This window comes from Telopea speciosissima, chromosome 10 (assembly GCF_018873765.1).
Source record: "Telopea speciosissima isolate NSW1024214 ecotype Mountain lineage chromosome 10, Tspe_v1, whole genome shotgun sequence".
In the NCBI taxonomy this organism is placed as follows: domain Eukaryota; kingdom Viridiplantae; phylum Streptophyta; class Magnoliopsida; order Proteales; family Proteaceae; genus Telopea; species Telopea speciosissima.
In genome coordinates, this window is record NC_057925.1 from 1867255 (window position 1) to 1884462 (window position 17208).

General features: G+C 38.1%; 1 protein-coding gene across 1 annotated transcript in view; it reads left to right on the forward strand.

Moving 5' to 3' along the window:
• LOC122641994 (rRNA biogenesis protein RRP5) overlaps positions 1 to 17208 on the forward strand; it is a 93615-nt gene that overhangs the window by 10486 nt on the left and 65921 nt on the right. Inside the window, exons 7-16 of the mRNA XM_043835365.1 lie at positions 1892 to 2010; positions 2150 to 2272; positions 2390 to 2461; positions 3187 to 3279; positions 3542 to 3655; positions 3799 to 3921; positions 6315 to 6500; positions 6610 to 6684; positions 7089 to 7225; positions 14788 to 14922. Of these exons, the coding sequence (XP_043691300.1) occupies positions 1892 to 2010; positions 2150 to 2272; positions 2390 to 2461; positions 3187 to 3279; positions 3542 to 3655; positions 3799 to 3921; positions 6315 to 6500; positions 6610 to 6684; positions 7089 to 7225; positions 14788 to 14922 (1177 nt within the window). The remainder of the gene's footprint in view (positions 1 to 1891; positions 2011 to 2149; positions 2273 to 2389; positions 2462 to 3186; positions 3280 to 3541; positions 3656 to 3798; positions 3922 to 6314; positions 6501 to 6609; positions 6685 to 7088; positions 7226 to 14787; positions 14923 to 17208) is intronic.

The following is a 17208-nucleotide window of genomic DNA, read 5'->3' on the forward strand; positions in this document are numbered from 1 at the left end:
CTGTAGTGGGATACAACAACAACAACAACAACAACAACCATAACCTTATCCCAACTAAATGGGGTTGGCTACATGGATCCGAAGAGGTCATGCCAGTAATAGAAAAAGGAGAAGTAGAAGGAAGTAAAAAGTAAAAAAGAATAAAATGAAGTAAAAAAGATAAAATAAAATTACTAAACGAAAAAGTTTAAGCAATAGTCAAAGCAGCATCCCAGGAACATCCCCCTACAAGGGGTCAGCTACACGGGTCCTTGTCCTCCAAAGTCATACTAGGATTGAGCCCTACCACATGCATATCCTTTATTATCACTTCTCCAATAGTCATTTTAGGCCTGCCCTTACTTCTTTTAGCTCCTTCAAACTGAATTTGGTCACTCTTCCTTACTGGTGCATCCATGGGTCTCCGTTGGACATGACCATACCACCTCAAGCGGCTCTCACGGAGCTTGTCTTGGATTGGTGCAACTCCCAATTCGGTTCTAATACAATCATTCCTTACTCTATCTCTCTTGGTCTTGCCGCACATCCTCCTCAACATCCTCATCTCCGCTACACTCATCTTATCAATATTACTCTTCTTGACGGCCCAAGATTCTGCCCCATAAATCATCTTTGGTCTTATTACTGTCCTGTAGAATTTCCCCTTAAGCTTGATAGGCATGTGTTTGTCACATAAAACTCTTGAAGCACCTCTCCTTTTCATCCATTCTACTTTAATTCTGTGGGAAGCATCATCCTCTATATCACCCTCTTTATTAATGGTTGACCCTAGGTACCTAAAGCATTCACTATGTGGTAGCTCTCGCTCCTCGAGTTTCACCATTTCATCGCATCTCCTGGTTTGACTGAAGTTACACATCATATATTCTGTCTTTGTTCTGCTTAATTTAAAACCTCTTGATTCCAAGCAAGATTTCCATAATTCCAGCTTCGCATTAATCCCTTCTACTGTCTCGTCTATCAAAACAATATCATCAACGAAAAGCATACACCAAGGGACCTCATCTTGGATGTGCCTGGTTAAATCATCCCTGATGAGTGCAAACAAATCAAGGTGCCTGCTATTGTTACTCCACAGTTGTGGGATATTTTGGTAAATATCAAGGTTTGGACCGACTGTTCAGAGGGTGCCTGCTGTGGTTACTCCACAGTTGTCAAGGTGCAGCCTAGCCTATATAGTGGGTCTTGAGCCTCAAGCTGACCCAGTTGCCTTATGTTTCAAGGCACCCAGACCTAAAAACCCAGTCGTGGGTCCCCCACATGTATAACTCTTATGCATTTCTTAGCTTTGCCCGTATAAGTTTTTATATAATGTCATTTCTCCGTTGTGTTTTATATCTTTGACCTTTAGCTTACGGATGACACATACCTGGAAAATCTGGCCTGGGCTATAAACTATGGTGCTTGACTTGGTGCCTTGGCTCCTCCTAGGCTTTGCCTGGGTACCATGTCATCTGACCATTCCCTTGTGTCGCCTCGGCACCATGACACCTATGACTATATTTCTCACCTCAGATAGTTTCAACCATTCATTATTGCAAACTTTGGGAGGAGCATTATGGAAGTCAATATGTCAGAAGGTTTTCATCATCCAAGATGCGTTGGTTTTAGGCTCTGGGAGTCCCTGGGATTGGATAATCGGTGGTTGGTTTTGTGGGGTGTTAACTGTTACACAGTTGAGTGAGACAATGACAATTTGTGGTCTGGAAGATCCAAAATCTGGATTTTTTACCCTGGAATATTTGCTTTGGAAGTTCTTTCATGTTGTTGCAAAACATTGATCTATATTAGTATATTACTATGCTTGGAAGCTATTCAAGTATGGGATGTCTGGTTAGGTTTTCTTTTGCTAAGTTGTGCTATGTCTTTCTAGTAACACTGCCTTTTGCAGACAGTAGTGAGGCCAAGATGATCACTGGGCAGCTTCTACAAGGGGTTGTAAGAAGTATTGATAAAGCCCGTAGAGTTGTTTATCTGAGTTCTGATCCTGATATAGTGTCTAAATCTGTGGTATGTTCTCTACTTTGTATTAGTTTATCTTTATTTATGTCATATCATGGCTTTGCATTCTTTAAGCATGGGCTGGATTTTGCTCTCACAAATTACTGTTTTTATTCTGTCATTGTATTTTATTTTATTATTCTTACAGACCAAGGATCTTAAGGGCATCTCGATTGATCTGTTAGTTCCAGGCATGATGGTTAATGCCCGTGTAGAATCAACTCTTGAAAATGGGATTATGCTATCATTTCTTACTTATTTTACAGGAACTGTAAGTTTGCCATTCCGCTTGATATCCCATTGTTGTAATACTATAGTAGATGTATATCCTAATTCCTAAAACCCTAAATAGATAGCTGATATACTAGCTTTCTTCAATATTTTTCAGGTTGATATTTTTCATATACAAACTTCTTTTCCAGCCACAAATTGGAGAGAGAATTATAGTCGAAATAAGAAGGTACTTTCATAAACTCGCCCATTTTATGAACCTTTACGCATTATATATGATGTATGCATTTTTTTAAAATCCTGTAACAATAAGTGCTTGTTTTACCATATATTCTTATTTGTTCTCTTAAATGTGAGTTATTTGCCCAAATGTGGTATGTGATGGATGAACAGTCTAGGTAATGTATAAGGTATTGTTCATCTTGTTGCATTGGAACCATATATACAGAAATGCTCATGACCACATTACATTGACACCAATATGTGGTTGATGGTACTTGAACATGATTAAAGCTTCAAATGGGACCATATTGCTGATGCAGTTCAAGGAAGAAGGTGGTTTGGTGGTACTGTTCACAAGGACTTGTTGTGGACCCCATTAAGCCAGCTTACATGTGTCGGAGATTTGGAGCTGCAAAGTATCTCTTAGTAATTAGTAGATATTTAGTTTCTAATTCCATTTAATGAGTTATTTGGTGGTTAAGATATTAAGTAGAAGTTTCTAATTTTGTTACTTACTATTTTGCATGTAATTCTATGTCTGCTTTTCTTTTTTGGCTTTTGAAGATTGTTTAGATATATGCTTTTACATTTATAGACAGTAGACACATTCTAACTTTGAGTCTCATTTTAAATTTGATTTATGGCTTGTATTTTTTATATGCTTTACTGTATGATCAAACCTTCCGTAGTTCCTTCATTTCTTATAACTTTCTTTTTGGGATTTTGTGTCAGGTGAATGCTCGGATATTATTTATTGATCCCTCAACCAGAGCTGTTGGTCTGACAATGAACCCTCACCTTGTTTATAACAAAGCTCCTCCTTTTGTAAGTTCATCGCTTTTGTGTGAATAATTACTTCATGCTTGGTCATAATGTTGTACATGGTGTTGCAAGTCAAAGAAGTTCCTATTTTATATGTTTATGTTGATTATTAAGAATCTTTGCATGTTATTTATTGATATTTTTTGAAAAGAAATATGTTTTTGGACCATGAATGGTTATTGGAAACATCTCAGATACTCATCAAATTGATGACGTTTTTTTTAGACTGTCATTTTTGGTCTAACAGTTTTAATCTGATTTCTAGCATGTTAAGATTGGCGATATTTATGATGGTTCTAGAGTAGTTAGAGTTGATAAAGGACTAGGCCTTCTGCTTGAAGTTCCATCTACTCCAGTGCCAACTCCTGCTTATGTCAGTGTAAGTTTTCTCTGAAGTCTTACTGGTTTAGTCAATGCTGTTTTCATTGTTTACATCATGCATTTTATATTTGTCTTGCATATATATATTATTATTTATTTTTCATTTCATGGTGATTGCTGTTTTTTATGATGGCCTTTTAGATATTTGATGTGGCTGATGAAGAAGTTCAGAAACTGGAGAAAAAATTTAAGGAAGGGAATCATGTTCGTGTTCGAATTCTTGGATTGAGACATTTAGAAGGGATTGCTGTGGGAGTTTTAAAGGTTGTTTTATGCCACCTTCTCAACATTTTCTTCCTGAACTGAACTTGACTGAGCCTTCAAAGTTTCTACTTTATGCTTCTTCCAGTGATTTTAGCTGATGGTAGTTGCGAAGTTCTTTTCAACATCTTTATCTTGCACCTTTTATGTGGTGCAATGAATGAGATTCTGCTTTCTCAATTCAAAATTTACTATGAAGAAAGAGAAAATGACACACTATGTTATACACATGGAAAGCGAACTCGGTCGAAACCTATCGAAACCACTGAGATATCTCAGTTTCGCAAGAAACCGAGACGAGATGTGGGTGGATTTAAAAAAGTCACTGGTTTCGACTGAAACAACCCATATTTTGCAAGTTTTGTCACTCATGCCCATTGAAACTTGAGGAAACTTGGCTTGAAACTAGGACAGACAATTATTTATGCCAGATGCCAGGCCAGACACTTATTTATGCCTAATATCATTTAAGTAAATGTTTTAAGATATCATTCATAAATAAGCAAATACCCCCTATTTGAATCCAATAAAATAGTTACAAAATAAAATTCCAAAAGGATAAAAAGTCAACCCCCCCAGTTCAAGAACAAAAACTGGATTTTCGGCGGTAGGTGAAATTTTCAACTTTCTAATGATGGGTTTTTTCTCAATTTTATAAATTCCATAAATCTTAATATGGTAAAACATTGGTAAAAACTAAAAGTGCGGTAAAATATTCATTTGTTTTGATGTCTAAAAAATTATTTTCATTCAGAGCCATTTTGACAGCATTCGCACACACCAAATTAACTTTAACCGGAACATAACTCATTTAATATAAATCAGATTTAAGCAATCTTGGATTTGTTGGAAAGCTGTCAAAACAAAGCTTTTTAATCTTCACACCAGATGTCCATATCTGCCCCTAAATCACTGTTCACGTGAACAATAACATTTTTTTTATTATAAAATTTCTGTCTTAGTCTCTTATCTTCATCATGCTTCTCTTTGGGCTGGGGTTGCCTTAGTGATGCTTCATCGAACCAACAAAAACTTGCTACATCATCAGACCAGGTTGCCTCTCACAGCAGTTGAATCCCACAGCCTTGCTGGGCTGGTTTTGAGGGTTGTTCCTGCAAGTACATATGGACTTGTGATCTACATCAGATGTCCTCATCAGGATGAGGTCTACAACGGATTGCATCTTTTGGCAAGTTGGTTTATGGTTCTGCCTGTATAAATCAATTGAAGCAAGATACTAAATCTTCCAATTCATTCTTTAGAATATGAAGCTTCAAAAAAGGTGTATCAGACCCTCTAAAGTAAGTATGGGCATATAAGGAATTAAGGAGTTATAAGCCAATGGTGATCAAAGGTTATATAAGGGTTTATCAGACCCTCTAAAGTAAGTATGAATAAGTCAGCTTGAGTCTTTTTTTTTGGGGAGGGGTGGTGTTGCGGTCCTTGCGGATAGGTGATGCAATATTTTATTACTAAAAACAATGAAGAGAATGTACAGTTAGGTAACGTATCTATGAATATGCTCAATTTTGGCCCTGTTATCCATCCCTACCTGCCTAGATCAAGGGATTCGAGTGATTTGTCTTCTTCATCTTCTCCTACTTCCCTTTTCCTCCCAATTTCTTGTTTACCCTAACAGCTAGAAGATGATCTTAATGAACTTTGTGATAGGGATCAATTTCTACAAGGGTTCTTATCAAAAGGTTGCTGGTTCACAACAGTAGGCTTTCTTTAGTGGAACCAAATCGGGATTTATTGGATGCAATTAGAAGGGATTTTTTTTGTAGGCGTAGGTGAGAGTATGGTCGTATGGAGATTCTAGAGATTAGGGATACAAAGGCACTAGCTTGTAATGAATAGGAGAGTGTAAGCAGTTCTAATTGCTTGCCTGAATACCCTTGTATAAAAGATCAAGAACAATGGCATGAAGATTCATATAAGACTAATAGGAATTTCATAAACTTTCAAACATGCATGTATAAGGACAACAATATTTTTCTAGAAGGGGAAAAGTCTAGAATAATGATTAGGAGAGTCTGAGTGAATGCAACAGCTTTTTTGAATGGCACATGCATGAAAAAAAGTTTAGAATAATGAAGCAAAGAGATTGAAAGTTAGATTAAAAGAACTGTAGGTAACTCCAAAATGTGTATGTATAAGGTCAGTGATAACTCATCAAAGGAGGACAGCAAACTTCATTAAAACAACTTGAATTTTATTGCATATTCATATGTATAGTAAATAGGGTAATCTGAATTTATCCTTCTCATCATTGAATGCTATTTTGTAATTTGTTGTTATTAAAGTTAATATTAAGATGAGGTTTATTTCTTTATTACTTGTTTGTTATGGTGTTAAGTTAAAATTCGAGTCCTCGTTTTCTTCTCTTCGTGTAGGCCAGTGCTTTTGAGGGATCAGTTTTTACCCATTCAGATGTCAAGCCTGGTATGGTGGTCAAGGCGAAGGTCATTGCTGTTGAGAGCTTTGGTGCTATTGTGCTGCTATCTAGTGGTGTTAAGGCGCTTTGTCCTCTTCCGCACATGTCTGAATTTGACATTGCAAAGCCTAGGAAAAAATTCAAGGTCATTTTTTATTATCTCTTGCCAATAAAGTTCGTTCCATTCCTTCTTTTGGGAATTATTTGATTTATTTTGTATATGCTGAACTTTTCTCTCCTCTGTCAATGTACAGATTGGAGCTGAACTGGTATTCCGTGTGCTTGGTTGCAAGTCAAAGAGAATTACTGTCACACACAAGAAAACACTTGTATGTTTTGTTTTTCCTTTTCTTCACCCTCTTCCACCATTTGTGTTTTTGACTAGTTTTTACTATTCTATAATCCAATCAAAGATATCCTGACTGCATGCATGCAGCGATATACATGCTTATATGTATGTAATATGTATATTGTACTTCTGAGTACTGCACTGAAACATTTCTTTTCACTTTGGTGATACTCTCTTTGATTTTGCTTTAACTCTTAATTTTTTTTTTTCATGTGAAATTTTTTACTGAAAAAGCATAGTAGATTTCTGATGATTTAGCTTCATTGTAATGTAATTCAGTGACAAAGTATCTTGACTTTTGTAACCTCAGTTGTCCATAGCCAGTTTGCAACGTTTGTCATTCTTCTCACACAATGTTTAAAATATTGATTGTGTTCTTTTCAGGTGAAGTCAAAGCTTGGAATTCTTAGTTCGTATGCTGATGCGACCAATGGACTAGTGACTCATGGATGGATCACAAAAATTGAAAAACATGGATGCTTTGTGAGATTTTACAATGGGGTGCAAGGATTTGCATCTAGGTTAGCTTTCCACCTGCAATTCTTTTGGTTAAGGAGACAAGTCTTTTGGTCATTAGTGTCAAGGCGTTGCCTAAGCACCCTTTGCTGGAAGGGCACATAGATTACGCCTTGTTGGTGTTACCTTGATATTTTCCCTACTACAACTCCTAGGATCTCCTAGACGCCATGATAACTGTGGTTTTGGTTTCCGTGGGAAAGATTCTTAGGTAGAGTTCTTTAGTTTCCTTTTGCTATCTTTGATCCTGCCAAAGTACCGTAGAAATGATATACTCTTGATGAGAAGCCCACAGCTTTGTCAAAAGCCAATGTGCTTATTCTGATTATGTTTGTCAACACATAAGCTGCGTATCTTAAATCTTAATTGATGATTTGCTTTAGCTATTGGGGATAATCGCTTATGGGGGATGATAAAAATTCTAGTAATAATGCTTGTGAGGCTTTTATTGACTTTATAATTCCTGTGTTCTTTGAAAAGGCTTAAATTTCAATGCAGGTTGCTGAAGAGTAAAAGCCCTCTATTTTCTAACATTGCCATTCCAGTACTGAACTAGATCATCTTAACTTCTAATACCCACTACTTAATTTGTAAGATGGAAAACAATTTCAGACAGCCAAAACAAAAAGGAAATTAATCTTTTTGTGTGGGAGTTCTATTTGTTGTTTCTGATGATTTGTCATATTCTTGGTTACTTGAGAAACAAAGATAGTTAACATGTGTATGGTTTTCAATGTTTGAATTTGGAATCAGTTCAGACTAGGGGTGCAGCTTGCTTGATACTCCCAAACTGATTTCAGTCCATGTTGGATCAGTTGGACTATAAGTTAGGTTATCTCAGTACATTCCCCCTCCTCCTCCCCCCATCCCCACACAAAAAAGAAAAAAAAATCTCTCCACTGTGATCCCGGCGGGAATCAATCAAGGCGATTGGCATTTGTTCTTCAACCCCAACAGGCTGTAGGTTCATTTTTGCTCTCCTTCGCTGATGGGATAATGCAGTATAAATGTATAATGATTAATTGTGATGGTTGTTTGCTGGGCAATCCGGGCCTCTTTGGGATCAAGGAAGAAGAGCTCGTCTCGAGTACAGGTTTCGGCCTGCCAAATTTCCGAGTTGGATCGAGATATCGGCGAGATGTAATTTTTTTTTCCAAATCGAAGGCTGATTTCGGTGGGTTTTAGACCTAGTTTAGGTCTGAAACTTGGTACTCAGCCTATTTTAGGTCATTTAAACACAATGGCATTATCAGATTTTGCAAAAACAAAGTCCAAATAGGAGTTTCACTTCGGACCATAGTTTGGTAGGCGACGACGTACTAAAATACCCTACTATTACACATAATTTAGTAATAGAAAGCAATCAAAGCATTGGATTAATGTAAATCAACTTAAATAAGCATTAAAAGTGTTAAAATGTACAATACATCAATCTGTTTAACATATTACATCTATGATCTATTATTCCATAAAATGTGACCGAATCACTCATTCAAAACGATTCAGTCCACATATTCTTCCCATGTCATCATCTTGCTGTAGTATTGCACATAGTTTGCCACAGAACACATATAAGTGTTGTCATCAACATATGCCAAGTCCTCTATCTTAGGTTATAGAGGAGCCGGTGGCCATGAGACATGAGATCCACTGCTATTGTCGTACTGAGGCATGTATGGGTGTGTCTGGTTGGGATTGGGAATATGTCCACAAAACTTGACCCAATACTTTGATTGTCGAACTCAAGTGTTGGCTGCCCAAAGGCCCCAAACTGACCATAGCCACTATATTCGGAACCGGTGCTCTCTTGGCCATAATGAGGCAGCAGCAACTCACAAGGGAAAAGAATGGTTGAAATCTGGAACTTGACTGAGAACTCGTGAGTTCTGGAAGTTTTTAAAGGCAAAAAGGGTAGAAATCTGGGTCGGGTCGAGATCAGATTTCACCCGAGATGGTGTAGTTTTTTAACTCGCATATCATCTTGTCATGACCACTTCAAAAACCGAGATCTCGCGAGTTCTTCTTCCATCTTTGAGATGAGATGATCTCTGCCACATGAGAGGTGAGAGTGTTTTCTAGCATGACAGGGGAGGGCGATTCTAGATCATGGTATTTCATATTCTTGGGAGAAGGATTTCCATAGGGTCTTGCAGTCTTGGTGGAGGCAGCTTCACCTTCAATTATTCCTTGATGCTTATTTCTTCCTAATGTACCCCTTAGTCAGTGAATGAGTTGCCTGGTGAGGTAGTCAAGTAAGGGCCAGTCAGGCCTAGTGATGCAGCTCCAAGTAGGAAGAAGAAGAAGAAGAAGAAGAAGTCCTGAACTTAGGGCATGGTTAGGGAGCCATAGATTAGGATTATTATTTTCCATACTTAGTTTATTTTCCTGTTTTTAGATTGTTCCGGTTTAGAAGTGGTTGCACCCAATTGGTTCAATTGGGCTAATTTAAGTGAAGTGTTCCTATTGGTTAATAGGTCCTTAAATCCTATTGGCTAATATGGAATCTTCTTTTAAATTAGTTGTTTTAAGTTAGATGTCTTTAACTTAAGTTAGTAGGGTTAAATAGGTCTTTTACTGTTTTAAATTATTAATTTTAGTTTTAATTCCTTCCCTTCCACGATTTTGTGAAGGAGAAGTCATTAAGTTGTAATAGGATTTGGCATAAAGCCATATATTATAAATAAGTAAATCGTGGAGGCTCCCCCACATTGAAATTTGAATTAAAAAATCTGTTTGCTGCTGTTGGCTGTTGCTGCTGCTGTTCCTGCTCCTTTGTGAGTGATGTCCTTGTGGATCTCAAGGTGGATAGGGTGGGTGGATTCCTGCCACTCCTTGCATCGAGAAGATCGGGAGGTTCCTTCAATTATCAAGCTGCTGCCGGTGGATTCCTGCTGTGAGTTTGAATTTTAATTTCTGTTTCCATTCATTCTCCTTCCCCAATCGATTCCCCCTTTTATTTTCTGTTTTAGTTTCATAAACCCTAGAACATCTAAGTTCTGTCCAGCCCTACCCTTTCACCCAAATCCCCTCCAATTTCAGGCATAACATCCTTGCCATAACCCTCACACTCGATCCAGCTTTGAGCCCAATCTGATTAGTCTATACCTAATTCCCCTCATCTCCCACTAAACCCAAAAAACCCCTAAGATAGTCTCAATTCTGTCCAGACTGTTTTAACCATCAGAATTGGCCAATATTTTGATCGACCCTTCCCCCCACTGCCAGTAAAACTCGACCAGAAACCCTGCCCAAAAATCCCATCCTAAACCCTAGTTTTCAACCTAGATTCTAAAACCTAAGACCCAAACCCTAACCCTAGAATTTCAGAATTTTAATTTTCTGTTTAAACCTATTTAAAACCTATATCAGTAGCTTCCTTTAGACCTGCCCATCATTATCATATATCACATTCACTCATTCCCCTTACCTAACCCTAATTTTGAGTCAAATCAGCCTACTTTGCCCCAATCGGCTGGTCAATTTCAGAACCATTCTACACCTGGCCTCTAATAGGATCCTTCTCCTATTTAGAGCTACTTTAACTTGGTATCAGAGCCATGGCTGAACATGGCAATCCAGTGCTGCCACACCCACCCGACCCTATGGCAGCAATGTTAGAGATGTTTTAGAAATTTACTGCTGACCAGAAGACTTTGGTTGAAGATTTTAGAGCTGAACAGAGAGCTATTGCTGAAAGGCTGCAAGTAATCGTGCATAGACAACTTGTACTTAATGGGGACAACAATGTACCCATAGAAGAAGGCAGGTACCAACTCCATTCAGTGGTACAGAGGCTGCCTGACAGAGATGGGAGCCCCAAAGATGACTACAGGGGTTATAGAGATGGACACGTAGGTCACAGGGACAGATTCAGAGCTGACCGAGATGATAGGGATGGTAGAGATCATTACTGAGATCGTCGGGATAGACCTAGAAATGCCCGTGAGCCTTCTCGGGAATACAGAGATCACCACCGAGCCTACAGAGACAAAGATAGAGAAGACCGGGACAGACAATGTTATAGACAAACCACACAGCCTCTATATCTATGGCCATACTTCCGTCATATTCCAAATAGGATTGAGACGTATCAAACTCTTTGCTCGTTCTTTTACCCAACAAACTATTAAATTGATGTGAAGACTGAATAGCTCTTCTAATGCCACTAGAACTTAAATTACCTTTTCCAAAACAAAATGAAACTGAATCTTATATCCTATATGACTACACCTGTTTGGATGTAAAAAGAAATTTAATGATAAACCTTTCAGTACTTAAAATTGAATCTTTGAAAGAACAATAGCTTGGAATGCAGATGGAAATGTTCTCGCAAGCCCCCTTGATGGGAAAAGACCCGCAGTCAAGTATTATAGATCCATGACATTGCATAATAGACACAGTCACCCCCACCAATCTGATGATAAGATGTTGCAATGCAAAAGCAAAGGCAATAAATTCAGCATGTTTGAAGCCTCCTTGTCAAAGAACCCGCTTGGATCACAAACTTGATATCCATCTGTTCTTTGTCATTAGTGATTGCACCTTGGTGCTCCTTTTCTTCACAGCAATTAGTTTTATGTTCTTCATCCTTTTCTTCTTCTTTTGAAGCCTTTTTACTACAAATTTATTGGAAGACAGTCACAAATGTGATAATTACCAAGCAAGGTTCAAAAACTCGTCTTGAATCGTTGTCTCGACTAGGTCGAGATTACCGAGATCTCGGCGAGTTATTATACACATATTTAAATCTTCAATTTGTAAAAAAAAAAGCACCCAATTTGGTGTTTTGGATTTGCACCCTTGGTTGGCAATAAATGTTGAACCCTTAATGTAATATTGCCTATTCTACACATTGTTTTAGTGCTATGAGAAATAATTGGCTGTAAACGTTGAACCCTTAATTTCGACACCGTGATGTCGTAGATTGGCCTCTAGTGTTTGACATATAAATAATCTACCCCCATACAACAAGTATTTGTCATATTTTTTTTTTCCAAAAATAGTTTTTGGAATTATAACTTTACCTGAAATAGTTGAATGTAGCCAAATCTTCCATAGTAAGCAGCAATCGATCTTTTCGTAGTGATGTGGCAATCCCCAGTAGTACTGAGTGATGATGTGGGAAAAAAATAAAGATCCAAGCTTTTCTCCCTTCCTTGAGTCTAAAACCACCAAACTGTTGAGTTTTCTTCGAAATGGGTCGAGTCTCTACCTATTTATAAGGTGGTTTATACCGTTTTGGCGAGATTTCAGTTGAGTTTCTCGAAACAATGTCGATTTGACCTCTCGATATCTCTTCTCGAGCAGTTTGAGATTCTTGAGTTTTCTGAGATCTCGACGAGTTTTCAAACTATGGTCTCAAGTGAGTAGTCATTTAGGTATTGTAATGCAAGATGGAACCACAGGCTGAGGTTAGCAGAAGATGCAATCGCTGGGGCTTGTTAGGTGAGGAAACATATAGATATTGTAATGTTTAGAGATGATGCGTTTGCTAATATAATATTCCTTACTGTAGAAATAGGAGTTTTCTGTATAGAGGAAAGCATTTAGCTGTTATGTCCGGATGTTTTTCATGGTTTCTCATTTATGTGCCCCCACCACGATTTGGTGATGATGGGCTTGGGTTATGGTTGCTGCATTATCTGGTGAAAAAACGTTAGTATTTGGGTATTGGAATCAGTGAGGATGATTTTTAGGGTTTTATGGTTGTGCTTACTTCTGTTGTATGGCCGCCCTCTTTCCCTCCTTTGCATCCTTTTTAGCTCTAATAAATTTGTCTTTTCCTTTTGAACTAAAAAGGGTCAATGCTTTAGAATTTTTGTCGATGTTGTTTGCCACTCCCCTTCACTTCTTGATTTTTTTTTGTCTCTACTTGGATCAATGTAGCCGACAAGTCCAGATCCTCTCCAATGACATTTAACCACCAAGTCGATCTCCCATCATCCACATCCCATTGATGCAGATTTATCACCAAACTGGGCTTCCTTTATTAGGAATAAGTCTAGGGTTGGGCCTTTGATCCCATGGGTTTTCTATGTAATAGACCACTTTTATGGGCCTAAAATATGGGTAATTAGGTTGCATATGGGATTAGATGTTTTAGTCCTATATTTAGTTTTATTTTCATGTTTTTAATGTTTTAAATTGAACCGGTCCAAAGCTGGTTTGAACCAGTGGTTCAATTTAAGTGATTTTATTAGTTTTTCTTTTAGTTGTTCAGTTGGGCTTGATTAGGACTCTATTTTGAGTCTATTTCAGTTTCCTAGTTAGTTTAAGTTACATAATAGGTTAAGAATTGGTTTAAGCCTTTTCTTTTTAGTGTAGGAGTCCATTTATGAGTCTTTTATATAAGGTTGTAAGGGGCGCAAACATTGAATACGAATTTGATTAATAAAAATTAGCTTTATGCTTGCTGCCATTGCTGCTGCTGCTTTGCTCTATTGAGTTTTACCTTGTGAGTAATATCAAGGTGAAGGAGCTGGTGGATCTCCAGTTGACTCCTTGCATCTGTTCAGGTCGGGAGGTCAAGGTGAAGGGATTGGTGGATCTCCAATCGACTCCTTGCATTTGTTAAGATTGGGAGGCTCTCTTATCTTCTTCAAGCTACTGCTACTGTTGAAGATCTATGTTTCAAGTAAGTGGTTTACTGTTACAGCATACATCCTTCTTCTTCTAATCCTCCAGCCTAAGCCTACCTATCTCCAATCGATCCTCTAAACCCTAGATTCCATCACTTCCCTATTTCCCAAAACCCTAACCCTAGTTGCTGCCCAATTACATCTAAACTACTGCTACTCATCCAAAACCAATAAAATCTAGTTCATTAGACTCCCCTAAACCTGCCTAGCTTTACCATATAAGATACCTATCCATTACCCTAACCCTAACCCTAAACTTGACCTACAACTCCAATTCTGTCCCATCGAACCAGCAGCTCAATAGGTCCTGGATGTCTGGCTCCTAGTAGATCTCCTATCTATCTAGGATTACATTAGGTCTGAGATTGACCCTGGTGGTTAAATGTCATTGGAGAGGATCCAGGCTCGTAACCGACCCCATTAAGTTGGAATAAGGCTGAGTTGTTGTTGTAAATTTGTCTTTTCCAATCAGCCACACCCCCCCCCCCCCGGCCCCCAACAAAGAAAAAAAAGTAGGTACGAAAGATAAATGCAAGGGTTTTTGGACTTATTGAAAGCAATGGGCTAATTGGCCCCTATTGGAGTAAAGAACCAAAATTCTTTGAAAGATATAGAAGCGATAGTGCTTCGGAAGCATTTCTATTAAGTGAACATCCTTTTTTTTTTATTTTCTTTTTCATGTGTGCTTGTGTAAAGAACAATTTATTATTATCTATTTAAGTGATCATATAATAAGAGCTCATGTCTAATTTTAAGGAATGGAAGTTGATCACTTCTAGCTTTGAACTGGTCTTTCTATTCTTGGATATTTTTCAATTACATTGCTTGACTAGCTCTATTTCCTGTTATTATTTTTATGGTCTGGATACATTATTTTTGGATTTGATTGTTGAGGTTAACTTATTTGATTGATTTGCTTCTGTAACCAGAAATGAGCTTGGACTAGAACCTGGATGTGATGCAAGTTCAATGTATCATGTTGGTCAAGTTGTCAAATGTAGGGTCGTAAGTGCCATTCCTGCTTCACGGAGGATCAACCTAAGTTTCATATTATCTCCTATGAGGTATAACCGTAGAACTTTTGCATATGTTGGCATGCACACTTGTCTTTTTTTTTTTTTTTCTTCTTTAATTTGAATTATTATAATTTTTTATTGATGAGAAAAAATAAAAATATATTGGGAATTCATGGGAGCATTATGCGTAGCTGTAAAAAAGGTTTTATAGCTGTATAGTGTATTTTCAATGTATGACTCATGCAGATTGCAGAGTACGAAATTTAGGACAGAATCAAACTTTATGGGGTCCACTTGTGGGATTTTCTTGGTCATTCTATATCCATACATTGAGATGGCCTTTTTTTTGGGGGGGGGGGGTGGGTGGTGGTGGTGTTATGGGTGTTTGGGTTAAACTTTCATTTGTTTTGAATATTTTGTTTCTCCTTGTTACTTTGTTAGAGAACCAGAATCCTGTAACCATACTTCAAGGAAAGAGAAGAGTAGAAGAGAAGACAAGAGAAAAGAAAGAAGAGGAGAAAGGGAGCTGCGATCCCAAGGGAGGAGGGTAGCCTGTGGTAAAGAGATATTAATCTCTATCGTGGCTGCCTCCCCTAAATATATTAGAAACTAAAAAAACATAAAAAATACACAACTACCCCTGTACTTAAACACTAATACAAAACAGAGAATAAAACAAGTAATAAAGGCAGTGGACAATTCTGCCCCTAATACTCGAGACTTCAACACTCCCCCTCAAGCTGGAGCATATATATCACCATAGTTGTCACGGCGTCACGGCGATCCAAGTCGGTGGAAGGGTGTCACGTCGATATATCGACATGTCGCCCGCCATGGCGTTGCCATGGCGAGCATGTCGACCATGTTTAATTTTTTATTTTCTGTATTTTTAATGTCATTTAGTATGCTATAATATATGTCCTATAACATCAAAAATCAACATGAAAGTGTACTACACTACTACTAATATACTATGCCACTATGGTTTAATTCATGAAAGTGTAACTAATATCCATTAGTGTATATGAAAGTATGAAAAATTGAAAATATAGATTAACCTATCAAATAATTGAAAGCAATAGTAAAAATCAAATGATAGGCTAACCTGTTTCTTGAAGCTTGATAGCAATAGTCTTTCTTTAGTGTATGTGATTTGGAGCAAAGCATCTAAGCTATTAAATGGTTTTAAAAAAAAATTTTAATCTAACTTTTATATGTACAAATATCGACCGATATGCCAACATATCGTGGTATGGCGTCCATGGCGACGCCATGGCGTCGCCATGGAAGCCATATCGAACGATATATTGACATCCACCATGGCGTAGCTCGATATGCCCCCTCTCCCAACGCCAGGACGCCATGGCGGCGCCATGGCGACGCCATGACAACTATGTATATCACCCATGCTCAGCTTGTTACAAAGACACACGAAAAGTAGGTGCAAACAAAGACTTGGTAAACATGTCCGCCAGTTGATTTGACGAAGATACAAAAGGAGTTTCGACCAGTTTCTTCAAGACAACATCTCGAACAAAGTGACAATCCACTTCAATTTATTTAGTCCTCTCATGGAAGATGGGATTACTAGCAATATATGTGGCTGCTTGGTTGTCCCAGTACATCTTCATCGGTGTTGGCACAGGAAGACCCATCTCAAGAAGTAAGGAGCGAACCCACATATTAATTCAGTAGTAGTATGCACCATTGCTCTATACTCTGCTCTTGCACTAGGCCTGACAATGGTAGTTTGTTTCTTACTACGCCATGTAACCAGGTTACCTCCTACAAAATGTACAATTCCTTGTAGTAGAACGACGATCACTAGCCGAACTAACCCAATCAACATCAGAGTACGCCGCCAACTCCATATGCCTATTAGGACGATAAACAAGTCCTTTACCCGGAGCACCTTTCAAGTAATGTAGAACACGAACAACAACATCCCAATGTGCCTTCTGAGGAGACTGCATAAATTGATTGAGTACCCCAACAACAAAGGATATGTCCGGTCTTGTGACGGTCAATTAAATCAAATTCTCAATCAAGCTCCTATAAGAGTGCACGTCCTTGAGAAGTTCACCATCATTAATACCAAATTTTTGATGAGGATCCATAGGAACATCCATTGGCTTTGAAGCCAACATACCAGTGTCTGAAAATTTTGTTGTAAATAAGCCTTGATTTCTGCAAGGCCGACCTCGTCATCGCCTGTTACAATGATATAATCTACATATACCACCAGGACAACCAGCTTGTTAGCTCGCGGGCGAACAAAGACCGAATGATCAGAATAGCACTTTGAGAATTCACATGCAGTCAAAGTAGCACTAA